The sequence below is a fragment of the Callorhinus ursinus genome, unplaced genomic scaffold (genome assembly GCF_003265705.2).
Source record: "Callorhinus ursinus isolate GAN/ISIS: 27379988/994484 unplaced genomic scaffold, GSC_fseal_2.0 scaffold40, whole genome shotgun sequence".
Taxonomy (NCBI): Eukaryota; Metazoa; Chordata; class Mammalia; order Carnivora; family Otariidae; genus Callorhinus; species Callorhinus ursinus.
The window spans coordinates 3,235,658-3,255,633 of record NW_027397102.1 but is presented as its reverse complement, the minus strand read 5'-3'; the positions used below and the strand labels follow the sequence as shown (position 1 = coordinate 3,255,633).

The 19,976-nt window shown below is 38.2% G+C and overlaps 1 protein-coding gene across 8 annotated transcripts in view; it reads left to right on the top strand.

Moving 5' to 3' along the window:
• Positions 1–19,976, top strand: part of ATRX (ATRX chromatin remodeler) — a 297,464-nt gene that overhangs the window by 2,473 nt on the left and 275,015 nt on the right. For 6 of the 8 annotated variants that reach the window (XM_073880898.1, XM_073880897.1, XM_073880894.1 and 3 more), the window contains exon 2: positions 5,542–5,603. The exons of 1 other annotated variant lie outside the window; for it this stretch is intronic. In XM_073880898.1, the coding sequence (XP_073736999.1) occupies positions 5,548–5,603 (56 nt within the window). In that variant the 5' untranslated portion in view covers positions 5,542–5,547. Of the gene's footprint in view, positions 1–5,515; positions 5,604–19,976 lie in introns of all 8 variants that reach the window. One more of the 8 variants, XM_025882907.2, reaches the window with a different exon arrangement.

Genomic DNA, 19,976 nt, shown 5'->3' with positions numbered 1-19,976 from the left:
GCATGAAAAACGCCTTGTAAAGAACCACATATATAAATGTTAATTTAAAAATGTATGATGCTCCCTGATTATTTACTGTGAAGGAGCACCAAGTGGGTGTTCAGAACTGTCTCAGGCTGAAGTGTCATTCATCTCAAGTCATAATCATAGTCAAAGGATAATCTGACAGGTAGTGCTTGAATGAGTAGAACCCACAATACTGAATCACTCTTGATTCTCTCCTAATGTGAGGTAGAAATAATAGAGCAATTCTATACATTATCATTAATTTTATTTTACACAATAGTTACACATTTTTTTTGTATCAGAACTTTGGTTGAGCACTTAAAAATAGGAACAAAAAATAGTTCTGATTTTTACTAGTGTTTATAAAAAAAGATATTTTCTATGATTCTGTGGTGAAAAAATAGCCAGAAGGCAAGAAGGGGGGGAAATAAACTGATGACTTGGCTAAATCATACACTGAAAAATGAGTGGCTCAGTCTTTAAAAGGTTTTGTTTTGTATTTTATTTTAAATAAGATTGGCTTGTTGAAATATCATTATGATTGACAGATAAACTTTTTTTGTATAAAGGTCAGAGATTTGATGGGACTTGTCATTCTTTTTTTTTAAGATTTTATTTATTTATTTGAGATAGAGCATGAGCAGGGGGGAGGAACAGAGGGAGAGGGATAAGTAGGCTCCCCACTAAAGCAGGGAGCCGGACGCAGGGCTTGATACCAGGAGCCCAAGATCATGACCTGAGCCGAAGGCAGACACTTAACTGACTGAGCCACCCAGGCTCCCTGACTTGTCATTCTAATAGTTATGGCAGTTGATTACTTGAAAACTGACAGCAGTATAACTTGTTATTGGTCTTAAATTTTATTTTTAAATTTATTTATTTGTTTTTAAGTAAGCTCTGTGCCCAGTGTAGGGCTTAAACTGATAACCCTGAGATCAAGAGTCACGTGCTCTGTCGACTGAGACAGGTGCCCCATGGTCTTAAATTTTAAAAGGCAGAAGTGATCTAAGTGGAGAGATGCTGGGAAAATGTCTTAGAAATATCTGTTAGGGTAGTAATTCACAATCATTGCCTACTAACCTAATTTTCAAAAATGTTATCTGTGAAATATTTGCATTCCCACCAAGTGGGAAGTATTAAGCCAGGCTGTGGAGGGGGAGTAAATGCAATTTTTATAAAGGGTTTTGAAAGCATTTAAATACCAGTTGTTTGTTTATGTTGCTGATTGGGTGAAAAGAAAGACCTTTGTGACTTTAATTTTGATCATATCAGTTCTCATTGGCAACCCTTGGTATAGTTGTCCATAAGCTTTCAGTTGTATTTCTAGAGATAAGATACATGTAGTACTTAAAGAAATTTCTGTATAGATACAGGTGTGTAAGATAATTTTTTCTGTAAGAAATTGTGTGTATTTATGTGTCTATTTCACTCTTGGAGTCTGAATAAATTTATGGATTATATCAGACAAATCTTAGGTTTACATGAAGTCCTTTCCTCCAGAGCTTGAATGTTCTCTTGAACATTGGCAAAAGCTGTTCAAATGGTTTAAGCCATTGGAAAATGATGTTTAGATCTTCTCTTAGGAATGTTGAATATAGTAGGACAGTAAAAGGAGCATCCAAGTAGGATTTCTCTGTACCTGTATGCTAATGTTTGTCTTATGATTGGCTTGATAGCTGACATGCAAGGTATCATCCTCCGTTTCTCCATCTGTAAAATGGGAGTAAGTTTAATAGATATTGATAAAGCCTGCAGTTCTGGAGGAAGTAACATGGTTATAACAGTGGTTCTTAAAAGGCAATAAACTAAAGCTCTTTGTGGTCTTTGCTAATTCCTAACTGTTTTAAGCATGTAAAGAGGTCCTGAGATTAAAAGTTTGAGAACTGCTGGCTACAAGGCATGAACACTGAACTCTGAGCCAAACCAGGGTTTTCTAGGTATAGCTCTGTTGCTTAACTGATTGTAGGACCTTGGACAGATTTATCCTTTCCAGGCTTCTGCTTTGTCATTTGCAAAATGAACCTGTATTTGATGTTCTATAAGGTTATTAAAAAAAAATGGGGGCACCTGGTTGGCTCAGTCGGTAGAGTAGGTGACTCTTGATCTCAGGGCTGTGAGTTTGAGCCCCACATTGGGCATAGAGTTTTAAAAAAATAAAAAAATAGTTCTGCTTATGTGAATGTTGATCATTTTTTGATTTTACTTTGGAGGTAGGAAGAAGGGTAGTGCTGAAGGGAAGTTTCTTTAGCCACGTATGCGTATCTTTTTTTTTTTTTAAACTTACATTGTTAGGATACAGGTGTTTTGTTGATGATATCATCTGTCATCAGTGTACATGTATTTGTGCAAACATTGGAAAGGAAACACTTTGTTGAGTAGTTAATATTGTGGCTCAGGATATGTTCTATTTTGAAAGATTATTATATCCAGGATATTATATTTCTGCCCTTTTTTAAAGATTTATTTATTTATTTATTTATTTTAGAGAGTGAGAGAGTGCAGTGGGGAGGGGCAGAAGGAGAGGGGGAGAGAGTTTCAAGCAGGCTCCGTGCTGAGCACAGAGCCCAACGTGGGGCTCCATCTCATGACCCTGAGATCACAACCTGAGCTGAAACCAAGAATTGGATGTTCAACCTACTGCGCCACTTAGGTGCCCCATTTCTGCTTTTTTTTTTTTTTTAAGGTTTTATTTATTTATTTGTCAGAGAGACAGAGACGGAGAGAGCACAAGCAGGGGGAGCAGCAGGCAGAGGGAGAAGCAGGCTCCCCGCTGAGCACGGAGCCCTGTGCGGAACTCGATCCCAGGACCCTGGGATCATGACCTGAGCCGAAGGCAGACGCTTAACCGACTGAGCCACCCAGGTGTCTCGATTTCTGCCCTTTTATGTTTAGGGATGATACTTATGAAAAGACCTTTATTCTGGCCAGTTGTGCTTTTTGCCCTGGGAAAAGGTTCTGTGAATTGTGTGCTATAGTCACTATTTTGAGATCCTGTTTCTTGAGACTTTGTCTTTCAGTTTTGGTTTGAAGTAGCCATTCTTGGTTTCTATAGTTCAGCTTTCTTGTTGACTGTTATATACAATATTGTTTAAGAAATTATTGGTATGGCAGGGGTGTTCATGTGTTTATATCCTGTACTTCATATTTTGGGAGAATGCTTTATTAGTTGATCAAATACTTGAGTATCAACTAGGGGCCAGGCACTGTGCTATGGTATGCAAAGTTTAATACAAAATTCTCACCTCCTTAAGGCATTCTTAACCTAGTGAGGGAGATATTAAGTACATAAGCAGGTATAAAACAGTGCTAAAATAGAGGTATATTGGTTTTACTGGGTACCAGAAATGAAGGGAAGCCTAATTTGGGGGACATCTAGGGAAGTTTTACAGAGGAGATGGTATCTGTATTCGGTCTTTTTTTAAATTTTTTTTAAAGATTTTATTTATTTATTTTGAGAGAGAGAGAATGAGAGCACGAGAGGGAAGAGGGTCAGAGGGAGAAGCAGACCCCCCGCTGAGCAGGGAGCCCGATGCGGGACTCGATCCCGGGACTCCAGGATCATGACCTGTGCCAAAGGCAGTCGCTTAACCAACTGAGCCACCCAGGCGCCCTGTATTGGGTCTTGAAGATGAGTTAGCAATTGAGGGTTGACTATGAAAAAGGGCTGCCCATGCATCGGGATTAGTATGGCTAAAGATTAGTCTTATTTTCCGTATGGCAGAGGAAATTATAGACATGTACACAAATAATTTTGAAGCAGGATATAAAGTAATAAGTGCTGCAGTAGGTAAAAACTAAATTTAGAGTAGGAAGGTATTTCTGATGGGGTCCAGGGAAGGCCCTTGGAGGATAGGTATGGTTTGACAAAACTGGGGGAGAGTCCAGATGTGAGATATATAGCAGCTTGAGCAAAGGATTGTGGTATATATTAGTGTTTTCTCTTTGGAAGCAGGTCAACTTAGAATTTTTAACTCAGTTCCTGGACAAGTATTGTATAACTATTGTGCAATTAGTATGTTTTTTCCCCAGCTTTATTGATATATAGTTGACATACAACACTGTAAGTTTAAGATGTACAACGTGATGATTTGATATATGTATATATTTTGAAATGTTTACCACGATAAGATTAGTTAACACATCCCTCACCTCACATAACCATTTTTTTGTTCTTATAGTGAGAACATTTTTTTTCAGATAATTTATTTATTTGTGTCTATATTTATCTCCACCATTGTACTGTAAATTCATTTAGGGCAGGAACTATGGCCCCTTCATTTTACCATTCCCCCCCCCAAAATAGTGCCTGGTTAATATCAGGGCCCAATTACTGCTTGGCAAACTGAACTAAATTAAATTTAAATTAAAATCTACTGAAGGAGACAGCTGTATATAGAAGTGCACAAAATCATGAGCTAAGAGTTTGATAATTATGGTACAACAAGAACCTCTCTTTGGTGAGAACATTTTAAAATCTACTCTCTAGCAACTTTGATGTAATAGAGTATAGTTAATTATAGTCACCATGCTATGTATTAGATGTCCAGAACTTATTCATCTTCTAGTGCAGTTTGTATGTTAACTTTTGTGGCTTGATGATCTTGAAAAAGCCATATGTGCCCTTTGTAAATGAGCCTGATAATTTCAGTTCAGAAGAACTGTCAAAAGTATTTTCCACTTTTCTTAAAGATTGTGTAGAATTTAATGCATGGATTTTGATTGACTATGATTGTTCAAAATCTATCCTTAGTTGTTTTTATTTTGGTCATTTGAAGTGGTCAGTTGACTTTATAAATCACTGATTTATAATAAATTACTGTTTATTTTAAATTACTGTTTATTACTATTATAATAAATTACTAAATTTATAATAAATAAATAAATAACTTTGATTTTGGACTTTATAAATAAAGTCCAAAATCAAAGTAATTTATTTTCATGTAATACTAGATTTGTTATTTTGCTTATTTGAATTATCTTAACTGTTTTTTGATTTATATGATAGGATTCCAAACCTAGTTATGCTATAATGCTTGTTTTGAATATGCATATTTGTCCCAATAAGATTGATCCATCAGGGAACAATTTGGGCATAAGACAAAATTTGCATTTTCTTATGCAGGATTTTGTCTGCAAGTTCAGGGATCAGCAAATTATGACCACCAACCAGTGGCCTGTTTTTGTAAATAAAGTTCTGTTGGAACACACCCAAGCCCATTTGTCTATATTGTCGGTGGCTGCTTTTGTACCACAATCTCAGAGTTGAATAGTTCTAACAAAGACTTAACGGCCCACAAAGCCTAAAATACTTACTATCTGGTCCTTTATAGAAAGTTTTCCCTGGGTGAAAACAGGAAGCTACACCCAGCTGAACTGAACTGCATTAAATACATGCATATACATGCACACACCTCACACCTCAAACATCTGTTGGCTAGTTCAGTGCACCCCTTGTGTTGTAAGCCACTCCCATCCATATCTGTTGTTACAATTTTCCATCCGATTTCAGATAACCCTCCTTCCATCATTTCACAGTAATTCATGAGCTGCAGCCCTTCTGATGTACTTCCACAAGCAAACTTCAGGTCTTTTTCAAGGTAAAGTGCTGTATTTGTTGTGTTTGTGTATTTTTTAATTACCTCGTATAAACTGTAAAATTGTGCTATTATTTTTATTAGGTTTCTGTCTTTTTAAAAAATGTATCACTGATGAAGTTTTTTGAGTGTTGTAGTTCTAACCCCATTTTCCCTATGAATCCTTTGGTGTTCATTGCACAATTTTGCATAACCTGGTGATTTTTAGGAACTCATGTGATTTCAGAACTGACTGTAATTGTCATCCTGCAAAAAGTACTAATTCATTCACCAAATATTTCTTGGACTACGTGAAGATTAAATGAGTTAAAGGACACAAAGCACTTAGATTAGTGTCTGGGACATACTAATTACTCAAATACTAGTTATTACTATTGCCATGTGCCAAGAACTGTTCAAAGTACTGCTTAGGTGAACAAGACAAATTAAAGCCTTGTCCCCGTGGAGCTTACGTTATACTTCAAAAAAATCTGTATTAATACACATTTTGGCTAGTAACTTAGTCCTACTCCCATAAAAGACATTTGGTGTTTTTATAAATAACATTTTAAAAATATCCAGAGATCAAAGACGTTTACTTAAAACAACTTTCTCGTCAATGTCTCATTGATCTCATGCAATATTTTATTGAATGATTTTTAAAAATGTTTTTAATAAATGTACCCTTGGAAGATGAATCTGATCTACCTTCAAGGAAATAAAGAAAATCATCTCCTTTTTACTATATTTCAAAATAAAAATTAAAAAATACAAATTTAGACTTAATTTGCAAAAATAGTATGCAGATTCTCATAGGCCCTCCACCCAGATTCAGCAAATAGTAATTTTTTACATTTGCTTTATCATTCTGTCTATATTGTTTTTGAGCCATTTGAGAGTAAATTGCAGACATGATGCTCCTTTCCCCCCGAATACTTCAATATGTATTTCCCCCAAATAGGAATATTCTCTTATGTAGCCTCAGTATAGTTAGCCAAATTAGAAATTAACATTGATACTATTTCTTTTTTTTAAGATTTTGTTTGTGTATTTGAGAGAGGGAGGGAGAGAGCACAAGCAGGGGGAGCAGCAGAGGCAGAGGGAGAAGCAGACTCTCTGCAGAGCAGAGAGCCAGATGTGGGGCTCGATCCCAGGACCCTGGGATCATGACCTGAGCCGAAGGCAGCCACTTAACTGACTGAGCCACCCAGGTGCCCCACTATTTCTTTATTTAAAAGATTTTTTTAAAAGATTTTATTTATTTGAGAGAGTGCACGCACACATGTACACACGAGAGGGAGGCAGGGGCAGAGGGAGACGGAGAAGCAGCCTCCCCATTGAGCAGGGAGCCTGAAGTGGGATCCCAGGACCCCGATATCATGACCTGAGCTGAAGGCAGATGCTTAACAGACTGAGCCACTCAGGTGCCCTAAGATTTTATTTTATTTTATATATTATTTATTTATTTGACAGAGACACAGTGAGAGGGAACACAAGCAGGGGGGGCGTGGGAGAGGGAGAGGCAGGCTTCCCGCTGAGCAGGGAGCCCAGTGCGGGGCTTGATCCCAGGACCCCGATGTGGGGCTTGAAACCAGGACCCTGAGATCATGACCTGAGCCAAAGGCAGATGCTTAACGACTGAGCCACCCAGGCGCCCCCTTAAGATTTTATTTTTAAGCAATCTCTGCACTCAGTGTGGGGCTTTAACTCACAACCCTGAGATCAAGAATTGCGTGCTCCACTGACTGAGCCAGCCAGGCGCCCCCATACAATACTGTTCCTAATCTACAGACCTTATTCATGTTTTGCCAGTTGCTTCATAATGTCCTTGATAGTGAAAGAAAAAATTTTTTTTCTGGTCTAGCATCCAATTTTGGAGCATGCATTGCAATTCATTGTCATGTCTCTTTAATCTTTACTCTTGAGCACTGTACCTTGCTGTTTTTTTTCCCTTACATATTTTTGAAGAACAGGGTAGTTAATTTGGGTTTGTCTGATATTTCCTTGTGATCACGTATTTTGCTAGAAATACTATGATGTGTCTTTCTCAGCACATTTTATTTTATTTTATTTTTTATTTTTATTTTTTTAAAGATTTTATTTGACAGAGAGAGAGAGAGACAGCGAGAGAGGGAACACAAGCGGGGGGAGTGGGAGAGGGAGAAGCAGGCTTCCCGCTGAGCAGGGAGCCTGTTGCAGGGCTCTCAATCCCAGGACACTGGGATCATGACTGGAGCCGAAGGCAGACGCTTAACGACTGAGCCACCCAGGGGCCCCTTTCTCAGCACATTTTATCAGGAGGCAAATGATAATTTGCTTTTACTATATTTTAAAATGTATTTTCTTTTAATACTAAGATTATCAATCACCTCATTCTCTGCCATTTAATTTAGGTATTTGAAGCTAGGTTTGGTTAATTTCTATAGAGTTGGGAAGAATTTGCCCACCTCTTATTGGTGGGGTTTTGTTTTTTTTTTTTTTGCTTTTTCCCTTTTCACCTTCTTCATATACATATCCCCAACATTCAAAACCACAAAACACCCTATTTATGAATTTGCATTGTATATTCTAAGTGTCTGCTAAAAGTAGAGAATCAAGAGTGAATGTTTCATGTTAAAGTGACCGCACCTGTTACTTCTTAAGTATATGAAATAATACATTTCTTTCAAAGGCTGACTATCATGCATCCAACACAGCTTACTGAATATCTCAGTTTATTTTTTTAAAGATTTTATTTATTTATTTGAGAGAGAGAGGGAATGAGAGCCAGAGAGCACGAGAGGGAAGAGGGTCAGAGGGAGAAGCAGACTCCCTGCCGAGCAGGGAGCCCGATGCGGGACTCGATCCTGGGACTCCAGGATCATGACCTGAGCCGAAAGCAGTTGCTTAACCAGCTGAGCCACCCAGGCGCCCCTGAATATCTCAGTTTAGACACAGAAGAGAAGATACTGGAGGGTACTAAATGACTTCAGGGTTGTTTTGTGGTTTTTTTTCAGGGTTTTTTTTTTTAATGCTCAACAAATCACTCTTCTTTTAAGGAATGCCTGAGCAGACATTATCTTCATTTTAATAAGCATTTATTATTCCTCTGTAAAGGCAATATGTTATTTCCCACATGGGAAAAAGATGAACCCTGACCAGTTTCCTCCTTTGAGGAGCTTACACTCCAGTAGAGAGTATTCTGAGTTTTAAACAAGGAACTCTAAGCAGAATGTGTTGCTTATTAATAAGAGAAGTAAAACAAAATTCAGTAGAAGAGGGGGAAGGGAACCTTCTTTGAGCTGAGTTGTGGTACGATTGGAAAGTCATGTGTGAATTATCTTGCAGAGAGCTTCGAATGCTATGCTTAGGAATTTCATACTTTATAAACATGGGGAGCCTTTTTTTTAAAAAAAGAATTTATTTATTTGACAGAGAGAGAGACAGCTAGAGAGGGAACACAAGCAGGGGGAGTGGGAGAGGGAGAAGCAGGCTCCCCACTGAGCAGGGAGCCCTACGTGTGGCTCGATCCTAGGACCCTGGGATCATGACCTGAGCCAAAGGCAGGTGCTTAACGACTGAGCCACTCAGGCACCCCAGCATGGGGAGCCTTTGAATATTTTGAGCATGGGGTTACATTTGAGTTTACTCTATGCCAATCATTGGAAATACTGAGAAGATAGAACAGTCCTTTAGACGAGGAATATATTTAGGAGAATATAGACATATATGTTCTGTTCCCATTTCCCCTAAAAGTATAGTAGCAGATGCTAAGTACTAGCTGAGTACTAATGACACATATGGTATTAGAACACAGTAGTTTAGAACTTGAATCGGGTAGAATGAACTTGGATGAAAAATGGAATTTACAGCCAGGAAAGGATGACTTTTGGGACCTTCTTCCTCCTTCATCCCCATTCCAGTAGATATTAAAAAAATTTAAATGACTTGTGTTCCTGAATACTGCCACCCACTTACTAGTGTATTCCATGATTTGTCTCTGACATCTGAATTCTAAACAATAACCTGATTATTCTGGATGGGAGCTAGGGTTACTTGCCTAACTTGAAGGATGAATTGTGGAAACAGGTGCTGTTTTTTGTCTCTAAAATCTAAATGTCTTAAATTTGTATTTTTTTTTCTGCAGAGAAATAGAACCACAGTTCTCACCTAAAGACCCTTTTCTTATAACTCCTTAAAACAGGAATAAAACTTTCTGCTTTGCTTTCTTGCTCTTGCCACATTGTTTGCCTCTTTTCTCCATTTGCAGACTGTCTTTGGGTGGGGTGTGGTATATCATTGGAATGAGCTGTATTTGTTAAAGCAGAAATCAGTGTATGAGGTGAGATGAAACATTTCTTGAAGGTTTTAGTAATTAGGCCCACATGAACATGGTGACCTTTATTGCAATTTAATTTTTATTTAGAGTATTACACAGAGACTGCTGTTTAAACATAATAAGGCAGAATGCTGACCTTATTCAAATATTGCTGCTTTATTACAAATTTGTAATTTCTTACCTCCATTAGAGCATGTATACTTTTATATTTAAAAAAATAGACTGGAATGTTTTTAGTCCTCCATTGTGTCTTTTTCTTTTTTTTTCAAATATTATTTAAATTCTAGTTAACATACAGTACAATATTGGTTTCAGGAAGTCTTCATTTTTAAAAAAAGTATTTTATTTGAGAAAGAGAGAGAGCACAAGTAGGGGGAGGGACGGAGGGAGAGGGGGAGGGAGAAGCAGACTCCCTGCTGAGCAGGGGCCCTGATGTGGGGTTTGATTCTAGGATCCTGAGATCGTGACTGAAGTCAAACACTTAACCGAATGAGCCACCCAGGTGCCCCCTTCATGGTTTCTTAAATGTTTTGGAAAGGTTGACATTTTTTTAAAGATTTTATTTATTTATTTGACAGAGAGAACACAAGCAGGGGGGAGTAGCAGACAGAGGCAGAGGGAGAAGCAGGTTCCTTGCTGAGTAGGGACCTGATGCAGGGCTCAGTCCCAGGACCCTGCGATCATGACCTGAGCTGAAGGTAGCCGCTTAACCGACTGAGCCACCCAGGCACCTGGGAAAGGTTGACATTTTCATACCAATTCTGAATAGTGTTTATTTGCCCAAGTAGTACTATTGGTACTGAGCCTGATTAAACCAGAAAAATTTAGGCTCTGCCCTTAAGTGCTTTTAGACTAAAAATAAATAACACAAGACAAGAAGATAATTAATAAATCACAGAGATATATTTCCCAGATAACAAATATGGCACATATGGAGATAGCTTATATGCATACCTATGAACTTTCAAAACAGATTTTAAGAGATTTTTCTTGTGCTGGAAGGGAGAATGGTAATGGACAAATATTACTGCTACCAACCTTGTTTGTATATTTTTTGTTATTTTTTAGTTGCAATAAAATATAAAATTTAGCATTTTAACCACTTTAAAGTGTACAATTCAGTGGCATTAAGGTACATTAAATATATTCAGTGTTGTGCAACCACAATTTTCTCAAATTCTGGAACATTTCCTTTACCTCCAAAAGAATCCCTGTATCTCCCAATATTCTGCATCATTGTGCATCCATTACCTCTGTCCAACTCCAGAACTTTTTTGTCATCTCAAACTGAAACTCTGTACCCATTAAACAGTAAGTTTCATTCCCCTCTCCCCTAATCCCCTGGTAACTACCTTTTCACTTTCTGTCTCTGATTTTAACTATTCTAGATACTTATATATAAATGGAATTGCACAATATTTGTCCTTTTGTGTTTGGCTTATTTCATTATTTAGCATAATGTCCTCAAGTTTCACCCATTTTGTAGCATGTATCAGAATTTCATTCCTTTTTTTAAAAGATTGTATTTATTTATTAGAGAGAGAGATAGTGAGAGAGGGAACACAAGCAGCGGGAGTGGGAGAGGGAGAGCAGGCTTCCCGCAGAGCAGGGAGCCTGACGCAGGGTTCGATCCCAGGACTCTGGGATCGTGACCTGAGTCAAAGGCAGAGGCCCAGCGACTGAGCCACCCAGGCACCCCTAGAATTTCATTCCTTTTTAAGGCTAAATAATATTCCATTCATTATGTATGTACCATACATATTTAGTTTATCCATTCATCTGTTGATGGACATTTGTGTTTTTATCTTGGCTGTTGTGCATAGTGCTTCTGTAAACATTGGTGAACAAATGTCTGTTCAAGTCTGTATTTTCAGTTCTTTTGGGTATGTACCTAGAAGTGGAATTCTAGCTTTAATTTTTTGATGAACCACTAAACTGTTTTCCATGGTGGCTGTACTGTTTTACATTCCCACTTGCATTGTATAAGGGTAAGAATTTCTCTGCATTCTTGGTCAACAATGCTTTTTGTTTTGTTTTGTCTTTTAGAAAAATGAGCTTATACAGTTTATTTTAGAATTAAATTAACTTAAAAAATTTAGTTGAATATGTCAATTATACTCAAAATATAAAACAAATGAGTTGACAAATAAGAAACTAAAATGAAATAAAAGAGGATTAAGAGGTACAAATTTCCAGTTATAAAATAAATAAGTCATGGAGATGCAAAGTACAGCATAGAGAATATAGTCAATAAGATTGTAATAATGTTTGGTACAGATAGTGACTACACTTATGGTGAGCACTGAGTAATGTGTAGAATTGTTGAGTCATTATGTGTGTACCTGAAATTAAGATAACACTGTATATTATTTATACTTCAGTATTTTTTTTAAGATTTTATTTATTCATGAGAGAGAGAGAGAGAGAAGCAGAGGGAGAACCAGGCTCCCCGCTGAGCAGGGAGCCCGATGGTGGACTCGATCCTAGGACCCTGGGATCATGACCTGAGCCGAAGGCAGACGCTTAACCATCTGAGCCACCCAGGCGCCCTATATTTCAGTATTTTGTTGTTTTTTAATAATAGCTATACTAACAGGTGTGAAGTGTTATTGTAGTTTTTATTTGCATTTCCCTAATGACTAGTGATAGAAAGCCTCTTTTCATGTGTTTATTGGCTGTTGGTATATCTTTGGAAAAATGTCTCTTGAAGTCTTTTGCCCAATTAAAAATTTTGTTGTTGTTGTTGTAGGAGTCATTTAAAAATTGTATGGGGCGCCTGGGTGGCTCAGTCTTTAAAGCATCTGCCTTCGGCTCAGGTCATGATCCCACGGTCCTGGGATCGAGCCCCGCATCAGGCTCCCTGCTCGGCGGAGAGCCTGCTTCACCTTCTCCCACTTTCCCTGCTTGTGTTCCCTCTCTTGCTGTGTCTCTCTCTGTCAAATAAATAAAATCTTTTTTTTAAAAGATTTTATTTATTTATTTGCGAGAGAGAGAATGAGAGATAGCACAAGAGGGAAGAGGGTCAGAGGGAGAAGCAGACTCCCCGCTGAGCAGGGAGCCCGATGCGGGACTCAATCCAGGGACTCCAGGATCATGACCTGAGCCGAAGGCAGTCACTTAACCAACTGAGCCACCCAGGTGCCCAAAATAAATAAAATCTTTAAAAAAATAAAAAATAAAAATTCTGGATATTGGGGTGCCTCAGTCAGTTAGGTGTCTTAACTCTTGATCTTACCTCAGGTCTTGATCTCAGGGTTGTGAGTTCAAGTTCTGGATAGGGCTCCATGCTGCGTTTGGAACCTACTGAAAAAAATTTTTGGTTATTAATCCCTTATCAAATACATGATTTGTGAATATCTTTTCCATTCTGTGGGTTGTCTTTTCACTCTTTTGGTAGTGTTCTTTGATGCATGAAAGTTTTCAGTTTGGATGAAGTCCAAGTTATCGATTTTTCTTTTGTTGTATGAGTGGTGCCATCTAAGGAATTATTGCCAGATCTAAAGTCATGAAGATTTATCCCTCTATTTTCTTCTTCTTTTTCTTTTTAAAAGATTTTTATTTGTCAGAGAGAGAGAGCACAAGCAGGAGGGAGCAGCAGGCAGAGGGAGAAGCAGGCTCCCTGCTGAGCAAGGAGCCTGATGATGCGGGACTTGATCCCAGGACCCTGGGATCATGACCTGAGCCGAAGGCAGATGCTTAACTGAGTCACCCAGGCGTCCCTATTTTCTTCTAAGAATTTATAGTTTTAGTTCATATGTAGATCTTTGATCCAGTTTGATTTAGTTTTTTAAAAAGATTTAAAAAATTTTATTTATTTATGTATTTTATTTATTTATTTTTAAAGATTTTATTTATTTGACAGAGAGAGAGACAGCGAGAGAGGGAACACAAGCAGGGGGAGGGGGAGAGGGAGAAGCAGGCTACCCACTGAGCAGGGAGCCCGATGCGGGGCTCGATCCCTGGACCCTGGGATCATGACCTGAGCCGAAGGCAGACGCTAAACGACTGAGCCACCCAGGCACCCCTATGTATTTAGGTATTTTAGAGAGGGAGCAGGGAGGGGCAGAGGTATAAGGAGAGAGAGAATCTTACACAGGCTCCACGCTCAGTGTGGAGCCCTACGTGGGGCTTGATCTCACAACCCTGAGATCATGATCTGAGCCAAAATCAAGAGTTGGACGTTTAACCGACTGAGCCACCGAGGCGCCCCAAGATTTTATTTTTAAGTAATTTCTACACCCATCGTGGGGCTTGAATTCACAACCCTGAGATCGAGTCACATGCTCTACTGACTGAGCCAGCCAGGTGCCCCTTGAATTAATTTTTGTATATGGTGTAAGATAGGGGTCCAACTTCATTCTTTTGCTTATGGATATCCAGTTCTCCTAGCACCATTTGCTGAAGAGACTGTTCTTTCTCCATTCAGTGGTCTTGGCTTCGTTGTCTAATATCAGTTGACAATAGATGTATGGATATATTTCTGTTTTTTTTGTTCTATTTGTCTAACCTTATGCCAGTACCACACTCATTACTTGAGCTTTGTAACAAGTTTTGAAATTGGGAAGTGAGAGTATTCCAACTTTGTCCTCTTTCAAGATTGGTTTAGCTATTTGGGGTTCCTTGAATTTGCATGTGAATTTTAGGATTGACTTTTCAATTTTTGCAGTAGTGGCTGTTGCGGTTTCAATAGAGAATTACATTGAATCTGTATATTTTGGGGAGTATTGCTCTCAACAATATTAGATCTTTTGGAACATAAGATGTCATTCCATTTAATTGGAATTGTTTATTTTCTTTCTTTTTTTCATTTATTTTTTGTAGCAATCTTTACACCCTACGTGGGGCTTGAACTCATGAACCTGAAATCAAGAATTGTAAGCTCTTCTGACTGAGCCAGCCAGGCTCCCCTTGAATTAATTTCTTTTAAGCAATATTTTGTAGTGTTCATTGTATAAGTTTTAACCTCTTTGATTAAATTCATTCCTATATATTCTTTTTGATGCTGTTGTAAATGGAAGTGTTTTCTCAACATCCTCTTTGGATTGTTTATTGCCAGTGTATAGGAATATAACTGCTCTCTGTTTGTTGATCTTATATCCTCCAACTGTGCTGAATTCATTTATTATCTCTAGTTTTTTATGGATTCTTTAGGATTTTCTATATGTAAGATCATGTCCTCTACAAACTACTTCATCCTTTACTGTTTGGATTGTTTTTTTCTTTTTAAATTTCTGTTGAATAGAAATGGCAAAAACAACCATACTTGTTTCTGATCTTAGGTTGTAAGTTTTTAGTCTTTTCACTATTAAGTATGATGTTATCCAATTGAGGAAGTTCCTTTCTCTTCCTAGTTCTCTGAGTGTTTTTATTGTGAAAAGGTGTTGAATTTTGTCAGATGATTTTTCTGTGTCAACTTAGATGATTATGTGATTTTCCCTCTTTTTCTATTTATGTGGTATTTTACATTGATTTATTTTTGCTACACTTTGCATTCCTGGGATAAATCCCACTTGGTCATGGTGTATGATTCTTTGAATTCTACTTGCTAGCATTCTGTTTAGGATTTTGTATCAGTAGCTAGTATTTTTTTTTAAAGTTTTTATTTATTTGCCAGAGAGAGACACAGTGAGAGAGGGAACACAAGCAGGGGGAGTGGGAGAGGGAGAAGCAGGCTTCCTGCGGAGCAGGGAGCCCGATGTGGGGCTGGATCCCAGGACCCCAGGATCATGACCTGAGCTGAAGACAGACGCTTAATGACTGAGCCACCCAGGCGCCCCAGTAGCTAGTATTTTGTTTAGGACTTTTGCATCAGTATTCATAAGAGATATCGGCCTGTATTTTTCTTTTTTTGTGATGTCTTTGTCTGTGGTATCAGGGTAATGCTGGCCTTGTAGAATGAGTTAAGTGTTCCCTTCTCTTCTGTTTTTGGGAAGAATTAGAGAGATGATAATTCATTAAATGTTTGGTAGAATTTACTGGTGAAGCCACTGATTCTGGGTTTTTCTTTTTTGGGATGTTTTTGATTATTAACCCAAGAGATTGAATAGTTACAAATCAAAAAAAGAAAAGAAAGAAAAAAGTGGCATTGGTATTTACCTAATGTGGTTGCTTTTACCATTGTTCTTTATTTTATAATATAGCTCCAGGTTACACTGTGGTGGTGTTTCATTTCAGCTTGATTGCTCCCTTTAGCATTTCTTTCAGGGCAAGTATACTAGCAGTGCATTTTCCTCAACTTTTGATTTTTTTGGCCTATTTATTCATTTTTCAGGGATACAGAATTCTTGTTTTTTTTTGCAGCAGTTTACTCAATTTTTAAAAATTTATTTGAGAGAGAGAGCACAGGGGGAGGGGCAAAGGGAGAAGGGAGAGTCCTAAACAGACTCCACCAGGACTTGATCTCAGGGCCCTGAGATCATAACCTGAGCTGAAACCAAGAGTTAGATGCTTAACCAACTGCACTACCCAGGTGCCCTTTTTTGCAACACTTTAAATATGTCATCTCACTTTATTGGTTTCCATGGTGTTCAACTGTTAATGAGGATCCATTGTACTTGTCAATTCTCATTGATTTTGAGATTTTCTTTGGCTTTGACAGTTTAATTATATTTTGTCTCACTGTGGAACTCTGTTTATTCTTCTCGGAATTCATTGACCTTGGATATGTAGATTCATGTATTTCATGAATTTGGGCTGCTTTGACTATTACTTAAATATTCTTATGGCTCCTTTTTCTTCTCTTCTGTGACTGTCATTATGCATGTGTTATGCTTGATGGTTATCTCACAAGTTTCTGATGCTCTGTTCATTTTTCCTCATTCTTTTTTCTTTCTCTTTCTCATACTGGGTACTCTCAATTGGTGCTATCTTTTTTTTTTAAGATTTTATTTATTTATTTGACAGACAGCAAGAGCAGGAACACAAGCAGGGGGAGTGGGAGAGGGAGAAGCAGGCTTCCTGCCGAGCAGGGAGCCCGATGTGGGGCTCGATCCCAGGACTCTGGAATCATGACCTGAGCGAAAGGCAGACACTTAACAACTGAGCCACCCAGGCGCCCTCAATTGGTGCTATCTTTAAATTCACATATTCTTTCTTATCCTTGGTCAGATCTTCTCTTGAACCTCTGTAGTGAATTTTTCATGTCTGCTATTGTATTTTTCAACTCCAAAACTTTATTTGGTTCCTTTTTATAATTTCTTTGTGTATTTTTACTTTGGTAAGACATGCTGGTTTCTTTAGCTCTTCGTATTTAAAACAGTTTATTTAAAGTCCTTGCCTATTAAAAAAAAAAAAAGTCCTTGCCTATTAATTCCAACATCTGGGCCTCCTCAGGGACAGTTCTGTTAATTTCTTCTTTTTTCCCTGGGAGTGGGCCATACATTCTTATTTCTTGGCATGCTTCTACGTTTTTGTTGAAAACAGATACTTTGAATATTGTAATATGGCAATTCTGGAAAACATTTTTCCCCCTCCCCAGGGTTTGTTGTTGCTTCTTGTTGTGGTTTTTGCTTAGTGCATTGTGTATTTTTTTTTAAGATTTTATTTATTTGAGAGAGAGCGAGAGAGCACAAGCAGCGGGAAGGGGAAGACGGAGAGAGAAGCAGGCTCCTGGCTGAGCAGGGAGCCCCATGTGGGGTTCGATGCCAGGACTCCGGGATCATGACCTGAGCTGAAGACAGGCGTTTAACCGACTGAGCCACCCAGGCGCCCCTGCTTAGTGAACTTTCTTACCTATTTTCACAAAGGCTATATTTGTCATGTCTGGATACTGAAGTGTTTGTTCTGGTAGCTTATTGGTCAGTTAGTGGTTTGACAAAACTTTCCTTAAATACATACAGGCAAAAAAAAAAACAAAACAGTTCAAAAACAAACAAAAACCCAAACCAAACCAAAACAACTCTCTCTCTCTTTGCAGATTGGCTCAGTGTTGGGGTACTTCTCAGTGCTTTGCCAGGCCATTTAAAACTCTTTTGTAACTCTCACTTCCTGATTGGGTGGAGGCTAAAGGTCAGCTAAAGTTGAAAGTTTATGGTCTTTTGTCTTTTCTGAGCATGTGTACAGCCTTGGGCATAGATGTGGCCTTCCAAATTCCTTGGTATGTGCTGGAGCTTTTTGGAGCTCTTTGGAGCTCTTATTTTCTCGTGTTATCTCTATCTGGCTTCTTTCTTCCCATCCTTTTATGTCTGTCAAGTGCCTGGCCCACTTGTTACCCCTTGCCCTGGTGGCTGTGGATAGTATATTTGCCTTTAAATGCTTTGGACAAATCCTGTTTGTTTTAGGAACTTGCTCCTCCTCAGAAAGTTCTGAGGTGCGTGAAAGAAAGACAGCCCCCATCCCAGTCTGTTAGATAATGTCCAAACAGGTCAAAACACACAACCACAATTTTTTAAGAATAGGATCCACATCACTACCTTTGGCATCTGCAAGTTCACTAGGAATGTGGGCCACCATCTTCATGGCTGCCATCTAGCTGGGAGTGGGACATGGTAGGTGCATAAAGTTAAAACACCACAGTGCTCTCATACTGATGTTCAGCAGCTTTTTCTATTAACTGTTCCCTGTTAGTTGTAGGTTTTTGATTAGATTCTAGATTTCCAAAAATGTAGATTTAGAAATTTTTTACTAGTGTAATTGTTGCCTTAGTGGAGGGACAGAATTTTGGAGTTACTTGCTCCACCATTGTATATGATGTCATTCCTGGTGTGTTTGTTGTAATCACTATGCCAGTGCCACATATTCTTAATAACTGTAGCTTTTTATGAAATCTGCTAGGGCATGAACACCCACATTGCTCTTCTTTGTACTATCTTGGCAATTCTTGAGCTTGTACTGTTCCATATTATATATCCCTTTTTATGTTTCCAAATTCTTTGATTAGTGTTTTATTCTATTTTCATAAACATTTTTAAGGCCTAACATGAGCCAGGGATTGTTTTAGGTCAGGGCTTTTCAGTCTTGGCATTATAGACATTTGGTCCAGATAATTCTTTGCTGTGGGAGGCTGTCTGTGTATGCATTGTATCCCTGGCCTCTGCCCAGTAGATAATAGTAACAACCCCCACCACCACCAGTTTTGAGAACTGAAAATGTTTAAAGACACTGTCAGATGGTCCCTGTGGGTGGTGAGGGTGTGGGAGTGGCACAGTCCTCCTGTTTGATAACCACAGTTCTAGGTGATTGGGATTCATAGATAATTAATATTGAGCTAAGTGGAGGAATAAATGACTGAAATACACCGTGATGTGGTTAAGTACAGTTACAAAGATATGAACCAAGAAATGTGGAAGAACAGCAAAAAATTCCCTTGGAGAGTTAATGGCAGTATTTTCCAAAGAGAGGGATGGCAGTTTTGAGTTGGGACTTAAGGCAAGGTGGTAGTGTTGACAAGGAGGGGAGATGTTCTAGGTGATGCAAAGATCATGTCTAGGGACTTGATAGAGGGGCCCTTGTGTGCCTTGAGAACAGTGAGACATTGCGATTGGAGAGGATATGGGAGGTAGAGGTGAAAAAAGGAAGGTTATTTGGGTTAGATCTGAAAAGGCTTTTTTAAAGATTTGAAAAGGCTCTCTATGCTAGTTCATTTTATGCCTTCTTATATCATAGAAAATCGAATAATATGTCTTTAGAGTAATATAAACTTTTTAAAATTAACAATGATAAAGTGAAATGATTAAAATTACATGGTAAATACTACACTCAAGAAAATAGCTCTAGTCTATAAGTATGAAAATAGGAAGGGGTGGAGATTTATATAAAACTAAAAGTAGATGTCCGATACTATTCTTCAATCATACCATCCTTCGTGTGGACTGTTTTCATCCTGTATTTGGCAAATTCTTAAATGTTATCATCCTCGATGATGATTCTTGGTATTTAAGTAGAGGAGTGAAGTGGGCAAATGTACAAAGTTGTATGTTTTTTCTAGCAGATTATCAGAGTGATATATTTTAAACTGTTCTCTGTTTTCTCAGATTAGACATGGAGTCAGATTAACTGGAACTGGTCTCCTATAATAGTTCCATGTCCTTAGAAAAGGAAGATACTTGAAAAGTTAAAATACTACAAAATTTTTTGTAACT